The 12,857-nt window shown below is 26.9% G+C and overlaps 1 protein-coding gene across 1 annotated transcript in view; it reads left to right on the top strand.

Moving 5' to 3' along the window:
• Positions 1–12,857, top strand: part of LOC142326720 (uncharacterized) — a 420,625-nt gene that overhangs the window by 184,304 nt on the left and 223,464 nt on the right. Inside the window, exon 3 of the mRNA XM_075369365.1 lies at positions 1,822–1,977. Coding sequence (XP_075225480.1) covers positions 1,822–1,977 — 156 coding nt within the window. The remainder of the gene's footprint in view (positions 1–1,821; positions 1,978–12,857) is intronic.

Below are 12,857 nucleotides of genomic sequence, written 5' to 3'. Positions count from 1 at the left end.
ATTAATTCAATATCTTGGTCTGTTTATTGATTAAAAATATGCTAGTTTTATGTATAAATAGATCACGTATTTCAAGTAGTATTACCATTATTTTATTAATTACTGTACTAGATTAATATTCAGTTTGTTGGTATGTTACCAGTAAATCATCTAGGTACGGATTGTGTGTAGAGCAAGGTAATCTAATAGATTCTTGAACAAATTTCTTTATCTGTTGAAGAATTGTCATAGATAGTGTAGTGTACATGATCACATTTAACAAACGTCACTAGTTATATAAAACTGATATACAAAAATCATTCTCGAAAGTAGGACGGTCATTTTTTCAAGAACATCCCATACCAGACGTATTTTATCTCTCTCTTTCTGTTTAGCCTCCGGAACCACCATAAGGTGTTACTTCAAAGGATGATATCTATGAATGCAAATGAAGTGTAGTCTTATACAGATCTTACAGAGGTCTTATTTCTAAGATGTGTGGTTAATTGAAACCCAAAGAACACCGGTATCCGCGAACTAGCATTCAAATCCGAATAAAAGTTACTACCTTTACTACGACTTGGACGCTGGAACTCTCGACTTCCAAATCAGCTGTTTTCGGAAGTCGCGTTTACCTCTAGACCAACCCGGTGGGTTTAATAATTCTATACTGGACCGTATAATCCTTACTACTTTCAAAAAAAGAAATTGGGATAAATTTCTATTACAATTTTTAAGAATCCGTGACATAGCGTAAAAAATAATTATTACTCCACATTCTACAGTAAAGGAATTTATCATAACTATACTTTACTTACACGTACTCATTGAAAACGTCAATGAATAAATTTCGTAAATGCTGAAATTTTAAGTCTCTTTGACATCTTCATTGATATTTTATAGTAAATTTCATTAATTAATATTATGTATATTATTGCATTTACCTGTAATAATATTATACCACAATCGTATAATTTTTTTAAAAATTAGATACAGAACCTTTTTAAGGGTTTCTTATTTTTTATACTTATCTCAAACTGAAAAACAAACAGTAGCATGAAATTAGAAGACTATATATATATAATGTTGTGCGTATATGTGTGTGTGTTTGCGCGCGCGCTCGCGGGTATGTGTAAAACAGTAGGCCTATATGACAATGCAATTTGACAGAATAATTTAGACAAAGAAGTACATTCGTACTCAGGTTTGTCGTAACATTTGTCAACTACTGTATGTAAAATTTAAAATTTAAAAGCACGTTATCCTAAACCAACGTACCCTGGCCAATTTAAACTATTATTAAATACTTTTGGAATCCTGTTAAAAATTAAATATAAAATAACAATTTGTATCCTATTCTTCTGAGATTTTGGATGAAGTAAAGGGGAAATATCCCTTTGTGTTAAGGGAATACGGAATACTACTTTTAAAGGTTTCATGAATCTTCAATATCTCAAGTACAAAAGTAAACACTTCACTCCAGTTAAATTTAAAATTGCATATATGCGAATGAAAATACTTTTTAAAAATTAAATGATTAATCGGATTTTAAATATTAAATTGCAGTTTCAAATCATTCAGATTCCAATTAAAATTAAATGTGCCTTTTATTAGAATGTTTGTTGTTGAAGGGAACGTTGTTTCCCTGTCATACAGGATTAATCCAGTCTAGTTAAGACAAGTCTAAAAACTCATTTTAGATATTGAACTTGATAAGCAATATCACGTTCAAGTAGAATTATACCTTTTATCTGAATTTAGTTGAACTGTACCTCACCAAATATTAAATCTGATCAATTTTTTCTGTGCCTAATAATTTACAATAATTTCTTTATTTTACAGGAGAACCAATTTACGAAGCAGTTAAAATGATTCCTGCGAATTCCGAATTAGTCGTATACTATCTTCCAGAAAGACCGGAAGAAGTATTTTTTATGCCTGCTGTAAATTATCTTCGTAATTCATTATATAGGCGAACTATGGACACTATTTTAGAAGGTAAACATTACATTTTTGTTTATATTTAGTTTACACTAGTAGAATGTAACATGAATAATTTAGTTTATTTTCCGATAAATTTTTTCAGCTAATCATCGGGTAACTTTTCAAAATTAGAGCGTTTTTAATTTGTTTAAAAATAAGTTTTCATAAAATCATTTTTCTTTCTTCTGATTAATTAGAGCATTATATATTTTATTTCAAAAGACTTAAAGTTTGAGTTTGTTGTTTGTCTATGTGATATCAATGGAAAATTACTTGTATTCAAAATATCCATTTTGATCATCCCTGAATCCATTTTGACTAGTTTCGGCGTGACGTCTGTGCGTACGTATGTATCTCGTGTAATACAAAAACGATTAGCTATAGGATGTTGAAATTTTAAATTTTAGACTGTTATAACATCCAGTTGTGCACCTTTCCTTTTGATTGCGATCGACTGAACCAAAAGTATCCAAAAAAGCCTTTGGACTTTTTCTTAACTGCTGTAGTAAGCCCTCATTGAGAGCTTTTCAACGATATCATAAGTGGTACTTATTTTCATTGGTTCCAGAATTATATCCAAATAAAATTTTAATTAATGAAATATATGGATCTTACAAGGGGAAGGAACATCGGTTCGAATCCTATTTCATATACTTCATATTTAAATTTTTTATTAATTTAAATATATTGATTTATTAATAATTATTAACCTCTGATTGTAAAAAACATTACAGTCAATAATATTTCAATAATAACAATAAAAAAAAATATATGAAAAAATCAGAAGTTACTAGTGAAATGAAATTTTATGTACTTTTAAAAATATGTATATAATTTAATAGGCATACAAGAAAGTTATGTGGTGTCCACATCAGTTTTTTTCGTTTACGTAAACGTCATTAAATTGCTTTTTTATAAATATTTAAAAATAGTAATGTTATAAATAGATTAAAATTAAAAAAGTAGAATTTGAATTGATGCATACATTTCTCATATAAATCTTAAAATTAAACGTAAAATATAGTAATTATGTAACCGACCAGCTAGTTTTTTTTTTGTATGGCATATAAGTTTACAGTGGTCAAAATTTAACAAAACCAGACAAACAACATCACTAAATAAAATACTATTTACTTACAAAAAAGTAAATAAATAATTAAAAGATATAAAAAGGAAAAATTGATGTTAAAATATCACTCATAAAACGAGTATGATATTAGAAACCAGCTTGATGTATTAACTTAAACTAGCGTGTTTTTGTTTTGTTATTACTTTTATTTTAAAATGTTTAATGTGAAGACATGTAAACATGAATTTATTTTTGTATAACAACTCAGAAAAATTATTTAAAAAAAAAATTCAGTTTTTTTTTAATAAAAATTCAATGTAATGAATTATTTTTTCCTACACCTGTATTTTTAATGTAAATGACAGCAGTAACTAATATAATTATTTGTCATAATTACAGTATATCAAAGTTTAACTAAATTTTACGATTTATTTCTAAATATTTTTATTTCCTTGTACAAAGTAAGGAAGTATTGTGATCACGAAAAATTTCTGTTTTCAGATTTCAACGGAAATACCCATTTTTACCATCCCTGAATCCATTTTGACTAGTTTAGGCGTAATAATATTTATTTAATAGTTTTCAGTGATAGAATATATATAAAAAAATTCATGAGTAATTTTTACTGTAGAAGTTGAATTTAAGAAAATATTTTTCACTTAGAGTAATTTTTAAAAAATCAACAAATTGATTTCATACTAGTTTTTTTACAGGCTGATTTCTAATTAAAGTAGTTTATTTTATATTAGTATCTTAAAAGTTAGTCTAGTATTAAATATTATCCCCTCACACTTGTAATTAGCACAACTTTCTCATCAGAAGGAAGTTAGATGAAATGTAATTTGATCTAATAAAACACCCTTTTGTTTCATTAGGTTTAAATTTAAGTAAGTCAGTTGATTGATAGAAGTAAATCGAGAAATTGACCGCTTGAGAAAAGTTCAATTTTATGACGAAGAATTTACCATCTCATCGTAAAAGCACAGAAATAGATTATACGGTATAATCCGATTTAAAACTTTCTTAAAAGCGATAGATTTAAAAATAAATAACAATTTAGTCATCCTGAATACCATATATTCATTTTGTTTATGAGCAATTTATTTTTACAATCAGTTGCCAAAAGGATTGCGAGCATAAGTAAAATTTTTGGCTAAGAGCAACTCAGTAGACCATCTATAGTTAGCCCAGTTCAAATAAAATATGATGAATATACATCACCTCTCATTATACAAATTATACAATAACAAAAAAGAAGATAACAGATAATAAAGGCAGATAAATAATAAAGTCACAAACCGAGTAAACGTTTGCGACTTTATATGAAAAGTCACCTACACGGAGTCAACCACCAGCTTCAACATATGTAAAATTCCATTATACATTCTAAAATTTAAACTACCTTTGATATAATAACCGCTGTATAACCACGGGTCACGCACTCCAATGGTCATCTACGTCTTCAAAGATCAGCGAGGTCCAGTACATGTGGTCTCCTCAATCATTTTACTTCCTCAATATTATCGACTAGATTCAGCGCCAGATGATTCACATCCTAGTCCAGCTTAGATATGTAGTCCCTACTGGTTCTTCGTGTATCCTCACGAACACGCATTCCAAAATACTTGTACATCTCATCGTTAGTAACCATGATACCATCCTGTGAACCTTGTTTTGAAACCGTTGGAAGATTTCAACATTACTATTATAAATAGTAGTCCATACTTCTGCACCGTACCTCCATATTGGTTTCAGAAATACTTTATACAGCATCAATTTATTCATTAAGGACAATTGAGGAACCAGTATATTCTTGCAAGTTTAGCATTCAGTTGTCTCCTCTTCTCCCTGACGTGATCCTTCCAGGTAAATCATATCTAAATCATCATTATTTAGATATAACCCTAGGTACAGTACAATGTCCGCATCAGGGATGAGAGTATTGTTCAGTTGAACCGGAGAGCAAAATTACTCCTCTCATGGTAAATGTCAAAATGCAGGATGGATTTATATTCTTTCTTGCACAAAATGGAAATCCATTTCAAACAATTTTTATTTATTTAGTTCGTATGATTTTTTTTGGAACCCATTGTTTTATCAGTATGAAGTTCTTAACTAGAATTTGAAAAATTTAATTTTGAAATTTATCGATTTTTTAAAAAAAAAAGTTAACTTTTTAAGAAGCTAAAACATTTTCACTAATATTATAATATTAATTATTATTATTTTATATTTATATTTTAGTTACTAATTTCAACCATAAAAATAAAATATTAAGAAAATTCTACAACCCGTTTTTAAGAAATTCATTTATTTATTTATTTTTTTAAAAATAATGATATACCTAACATACAAATTGGTAGCATGTAGCTTTCTTTTTCAATCGATTTACGCTTGTTATTTTCTTGGTTACCCACATAGGATACTTACTAATTCCAAAAGTTTAACTTCATCAAGAAGTTAAAAATTAGATAATTTGTTAGAAAATTTATAGTTAGTAAATTTTATTTGTTAGTAAATTTTATTTGTTAGTAAATTATAGTTAGAAAATTTGTTATAATGACCTTCTTTGTACTAATATTACGTTTCATTTTTTTATTTACATGATAATATTCTTATCTCTTCATTTTTTTCAAAAAGGTCTATGATTTTGTTTTAAATAACTGTCTACTAATTAGGAAATGATATGGTAACAAAATGTACGATTAGAAATCATTAATTAACATGCCGTTTATAAGGAAAAATTAAAGTTACTAGAAACGCGTATGTAATTTGTGTGTTTTTATGTACTTATAAGTACATACCAAAGATGAATTGAAAGTGGTGGTATTTCAATACCGAAGGTATGCCGGAGTGTGTCTCGTGCGAGACGAATTCCAATAGTTAACTCCGCTATGTATATTCAGTACGGACGAGCCATCCTCTATCCTCTACTCTTTTGTAACCCGCACGAGCCGCTTTGTCACCTCCGCCATCTTTAATCAGCCCTCCAGAACTAATCGCCAATGTAATTATTATGACCTAGTGTTGTTCTGCAGGTCTACTGTTCATTCTATTCATAACTACCCATGGTATATATATATATATATATATGTGTGTGTGTGTGTGTGTGTGTGTGTGTGTGTATGTGTATAACCCTTTACCTTTATTCTTTTATTATGTCTTCTTTTCTTACATTACTTTATCCGTAAAAATCATCTGGTCATCATTTCTTTGTAAGCTTATTTAATTTTTATCCTTTTAACTAAGCGTCAAGTTTTAATAATTTATTAATAATTAAACCTTTACATTTAAATGAATAAAAAATTTTCGAATTTATTCAGGTCAAGGGTAATAAATTCAAATAGTTGAAAAGGATAATTAGTTGGAAATAAGTTGATGAATTTATTTTTGATCTGATCCTTTGAATTCCTTTTTGTTTTCTGGGAGATCATCCTATTCTTGTGCAGAATATATAATAAAAACCAACTTGGAATGCTGTTTCAAGGAATAATAGATCATTTTTTTTAAATTTTCTATGAAATTTAATACAATTATTAATCATCAATTATCAATCATCAATGAAAGAAAATATCCCATTTTTCTAATTTCCATGGAAGCATAAATATCTACCTGGTAGATATTTCCCTGCTTTATTCATAAATATTACGGTTTTAAACAGAAGGTAACATTATTTTATTAAATATTTGTGGCTTCTGAGAATAAAACCCGTTTAAATAAAACTGTATTAAAGGAAAAGTAGACTATTTTCTCAGGGAGTATAACTGTTTTTTTATTCTTGGAAAGTACTTCGTTTTATTCCAAAAACTATTTCCTTCTTGGTTAAAATATCTACAAAGAAAATTTAACAGTTATACTGTAACAAAATAATTACAATTCGAATTGATTTTTATAATAATTTAATATAAAAGAGTAGAAAACTAATTCAAAATTATGCCAGCATTTTATATTGCTTTATCCAATGATGAGGAAATTATTATTTTTTTTTCATTTCCGGTGTTTCTTTTCATGCTTGAAACAATTATATTTTATTATTGTAAACTATATTACTTTTCTGTTTTTGATAATATTACAATGTTTTTCTTTCTTATTATAAAAGAAATAATAAAATAATAATAAAAAGAATTAAACTGATCATAAATTGAAAGCGGTAGCTTAAATTTAATCATTATTGAACCATAAATTCTTGTAAAATATTTATCTTTTTACATTTTTATAATTAAATGTAATATTCCTAAGAAAACAGTCTATTCTATTCTATCAGTCTTAAGTTTTCTTTTAAAATTAGTGGCAATTCATTAAAAAAAACTGAAGAAATTTATTTTGTGAGATTAAGAAAAAAAAAATTAACTATTTTTTTTTTAAATTTGAATTAAAAAAAAATTATCAAAATGAATAACTCTTAATATATTGTTTTGTTTTTACTTATTTATTTTGTTTAATCTAACGTTTAGTGATAATAATAAAATGCAAAAGTTTCTTGTCAAAATTACAGTTGTTTTTTTACGTTCCTGGCATTGTAGATTTAGAGCTTCGATGCAAGAAGGAAAGTATGGTAATCAGTCAAAAACTGGGATATGGGTTTTTTAAGCATTTCTTGACGTTTCATTTGATCCAGAGATTCCAAAAAACAAAAAAAGTGGGCGTGTAATATTCGTATCTATGTATGAATGTATTTACTAAACGTTGGCATGTTTGAAGCTTAATAACTTTACTCTTGACTGGATAAACCGATTATGATCAAATTTTGTGAAGACTCGTGTATATGGGGCAATTTTTTGGTAAACTTTTTGAGGTTAGTATCTCCAGTGCGAGTTTTACGGGTTAATTTTCTTAAATTTTTGTAAACATAACCACACTTTATATCACGCTCAGTAATACATGCGTACAAGCTTCTTAACTTTTTTTTTTAATTTGCCCTAAAAATTTCACCTTCCCTAAAAATCGAAAAGCTATTTTTTTATTTATTGAATTTTTTTCTTAATATCTTCCTAGGCATAGTAATAAACGACTAGTAAGGCAAGTAGGCAAGTAACAAGCGACTCAAAAAGAATACGTTGTAGGCAACATTGGTGGTGAGGGAGCCAAACAAAGTTTTGGGAACTTTTTTGGGTTTATTTTAACTTTTAGTAATAATATTACAATAAAATTTCGTAATAGTTTACCCCCCCCCCCCCCCGCCATACAAAAAGAAATCTTAGGTAATTTTTTTCATGTATAATTACTTTTCCACTTTATGAAAATAAATAAACAATTCCAGGAAAGTATTACAACTTTATCAGATTTAAAAAAAAATTTATTTAAGAAAATATCTGCTAATAGAAATTAACATGGAACTTACATGGAAAAGGTAAATGTTGTATATCAAAATAATTAAATTAATTTAGCTTTTTATAAAAGAAATAAATAAAGGTTGTTCATATTTTGAAGAAAATTAGAAACAAATATTTTTTAAATTAAGAAATAGACATAGCTGACACCAACATAGATTTTGAATTTACAAACTGATAACGTTTAATTTGGTAATATTTTTTTTTTTTTAACGGTATATTACTTCCGTCAACCTTCACATGTATGGCTGGTATGATGTATCAAAAAAATAATATTAAATAAAATTAATAATTGATCAAATATCAATTAAAGGTAATTTATTAACTCATTATAGATTTCAAATGCTTTAAATTGTTTCTGAAACACGAAGTAAAACAGTAAAGTTGAAAAAATATTTTTGAACTGAAGTGTAATAATATTAGCCGATCATCGAAATAATAGTGGAAGATGATGTATCACGTAGCACACGTTCTTTGATACAGTTGGCTTTTGTTTGCTGCCCGCTTCAAAATATTGGTATGTATCTTATACACTACATGTAGTAATAATTTACTGAATAATGTCATCAACTGGACAAGCTTCCGCCGTTAAACTATTTCTTTGATGTGCTCGTGGCAGTTATTATTTATCATTTTGTAAAATACTTGTATCATGAATTTTTCTTTTCTTACACCATTTATTAAAATATAAAATGTTTTGTGATATCAATATTTAAAAATTTTACTATCTCTCTATAGTCTAATACAGTAAAAGAATCAAGTTATTAGCTTATAAAAGCTCTTTTTTAGTATACAGACACAGCAACTTTACAACCTGTTCAGCAAGATAGTTGAACAATAAGTAAATGAGATGTATTTGAACTAACATTAAGTTGCCACAGACCCAGCGGCTTGTGACTTAGTAATGAAATAGTAGAACACTCCGTACGACCAGACCTTAAAATCACCTAATTAAAACGATAAGGCAAACCAAGGATATTATTCTTCAGCAATCTTCAAAAATCACTGATCGTCGTATTATCTAATAAATTGACCGCCAAATAATTCGGGTGCGATCCAAACCATTTTGATACCGTAGGCTGACCAGAGAGGTTACCTGCCGAACGGTTCGCAACTTATGATCATTATATTATATTACTTATGTACCAGAGTATGTTGAGGATTTTCCGGTGTTTTTTGTTTGGTAGTGTTCAAGTATGTCAATACTGGAGTTGCACGCTGTACCCCACAATTCAAGCCCGTAAGTCCAAACAGGCTTTAAAACCGATTTATAAATCAATAATTTACTTTCTGCTGAAAGCCAAGATCTGTGTCCTATCAGCCAGTATATGTTTTTAAACTTGAGATCCAAATATTTCCCCTTAGAAGTGGTATGTTTCGCCCAAGTCATCGAACAAGAAAAAATCGTCGATTAAAAAAGTTTTGCATTTTTTTCATCATTACATATGCATAGCCTAATAACTTCTGTAAAAATCATGCATTAAGAAAACATTTAACTGATTTTTACCATTAACTTAAATAATTTCGTTGCTTATTATATAAAAAGAACAATTTTTCAAAAATATTAATTTTTGAAAAGAAAATATAAATTTTTATTTTACATGTTGATCCAATTCTTATATTAATTGGAATCATTTATAACACAATTTGAATAAGTATTAACATTTTGTGGCACTTGCCAATTACATTTTACATAAATACCTTCAAGAAATGGAGAGTCCTTCCAGTATCAACATTTTTTACTTCATTATAATGATAATAAAGTTTCATTGATGAAACCCGTACGCAAAGTTCTGATGCTAAATGTTTTGATTATTATTTTTTATAATTTTTAATATTAATACTTTTGGAGGAAGAAATCTGATTATTTTATTTTGCTAGTACTTAGCTGCACTAATTTTTTTTTAACTTTATCAAACATTTTTTTAATTATATTTAACTTAAAATTCGGTGATATATTTCTCTTTAAATAGAAATCCATCCATAAAAAAAAATTCCTCTTGAAATCAGTTTCATCTAACCCCAGTTTATTCATATTTACTTACAGAAAATATTTGTAACAATACTGTCCAAATGAATCTGTCCACCATCCGCAGTTTTCTACATGTAATCTACTTTTTGGTTTCGCCTTCTTCTTCAAACCAACCTCAGCATCTAATCTTTCAACAATTCGTTAATCCAGTTTTTTTTTTTATTTTATTGCTTTTTACAATTTTTCTTTCCTAATTTCATTATTCCTTATTTTATCCGCTCAGTTGAGATAAAAAAAATAATTAAGAACATTCGACAGATAATTTATTTTCATTTCTTTACTTTTATCTATTTGTCCATTCCGTACAATATCACACTCCATATAAAACAATTCCTGGTGGTGAACTTTTTATTGTGCTTCAATAGAAAAAATAATGTTTTTTCTGCTTAGGGTTACTTTAGCTTATATATTTGTATCCCCTTTTTTAAATATTTAATTAATTTTTACTGTAAAAAGTTTACTTAAAATAAAAGATTATTTAATTTTTTTACTTAAATATGTTACATAATTAATTGATATCAAATAAATTAATTATATTTTATCATACAAAAAATTACAGATATTACTTTATTGAAGCATAAAATACATAAAAATTTTAATAAATAAATTAATTTCTTGACACATATATAAAACTAACTGATCGCAACTAGCATGACTTTAAGTCGTCACTGCCAGGTTGCCAGGTTAAATATCACAAATATTAAACTATTTTTAAATAAAATAATATTAAACTAAACTAGACTGAAAAAATATAATTATTCCAAAGGTAATGATAACATCTGAAGTAAATAAAATGCCTTTATATTATTAAATTGAACTAAACACAGATGAAAATTATAATTCAAACGATACTGGTTTTTAAAATATAAACCGTTTGGAATATGAAATAAATTAGGTCCTAATACTACGCAACATCAAAAAAAAATAATATTTTTCAAGTTAACTTTGTTGGTACTTTATTAAATGATGAATAGTAAAATAATTTTTGCATAAAAAAAGATTATTTGGAAGGCTAAATTGATTTTGAAGAATTTGATATCATAATAAAAAAAAATCTTATTTTGGATTTCTTTATTTTTTTACGGAATTCTATTCTCACTGTTGAAAAAAGTTCAATAGTTTTAATGCATTTATACCTAACATTGGATAGAATAAATGTTATGTATATAGGTGTACAGTAAATAATCTAACTAGTTTCTAACAAATCGCCCTGATAATTATCCTTGGAAAAAGAAATACTTTGTAATCACTTTCAAAATAATAGTTTATACATTTGTTTAAAAGCAAGCTGATATTTATTTAAATTCTTTAAGACTAGTAAGATTCCAATAAAGACTTTATTTCACTTGAGAATAATAGCAATTATCTTTTTATAGTCTTTTATCTGTCTTTTTCTTTATTATGTCGCATTTTATCTTTAAATATTTTCAACCTGCGTTTATAGTGGTAATTCACATAGATTTTTATTTAAAAGAAAAAAATCATTGATCAGTAATTAAGAAGTTTTTGTTAATTCATCATAGTAAATATTCTTTAAAAAAAAACCACTTGTAGTCTTTTTACAAAATCAATAAACAAGTTAATTAATCGCGCTATCCCATTGACTTGTTATATAAGCAGGTTTTCTTTGTTGCTGTGATAAACAAGCAGAAAAAGTAGAGGGTACAAAACAATAAATTCAACGTCTTCTTTTTTTATAGACTAGTATTATAAAGAGATAAATTAAAAAGAGAATTATTTGCATCGATCTTATTATATTTTTAACTGATATAAATTCTCAAAGATTATTGATTTTGGTTTAGTTATGTTAAAGTGAAATTTGCTAAGCGGTAGATAGGCGAAGACTATTGGAATCTGATTAGAAGATTGAGACGTATGATATTTGGCTTATGAGAACGGCAGGTATAGCTGTATAAAGTCATAAAAAAATTGTTTAAATACAAGTATTTAGGTACAGTCAGAAAGTAATTTTTATTACTAAAATCAGTTTTAGTAAAATTTTCATGTAAAAACAATGGTTAAAATATAAAAAAAAGAAAAACTCCTTCTTTCTCATAAATTTAATGTTTTGATAATTTAAATATGAATTGTAGTTTCTTATTTTCTCAAGGCTCCAAATAAACTCACGTTCAGCAATTATTCTGTAAAATTTTATGTTGTCTCATTACATTGCACAATTTTATGAAATCACAAAAGTGGAAATATCTAGAATATTTACTAGTCAATCAAATTTTTTTTCGAATGGAAATCGTAAATATCTTACCGTATTTGTTGTAAGATTGAAGGGGGAATAAAAATTATTGTACTTATAAATCCTGAGGTTTCAATTTTATCATTACTTTTATTTCAAATTTCCAAATAAGCATAAATGTGGACGATTTATTTGTTATTTTTAATATTATAAATTTGTACCATACATCTTGACATCATGTGTATATTTAGACAAGTTATCACCAAAGGATGA

This window comes from Lycorma delicatula, chromosome 6 (genome assembly GCF_047948215.1).
Source record: "Lycorma delicatula isolate Av1 chromosome 6, ASM4794821v1, whole genome shotgun sequence".
NCBI classification, from domain to species: Eukaryota; Metazoa; Arthropoda; class Insecta; order Hemiptera; family Fulgoridae; genus Lycorma; species Lycorma delicatula.
Note: the sequence above shows the minus strand (reverse complement) of the source record. Positions and strands in the feature narration are given on the sequence as shown.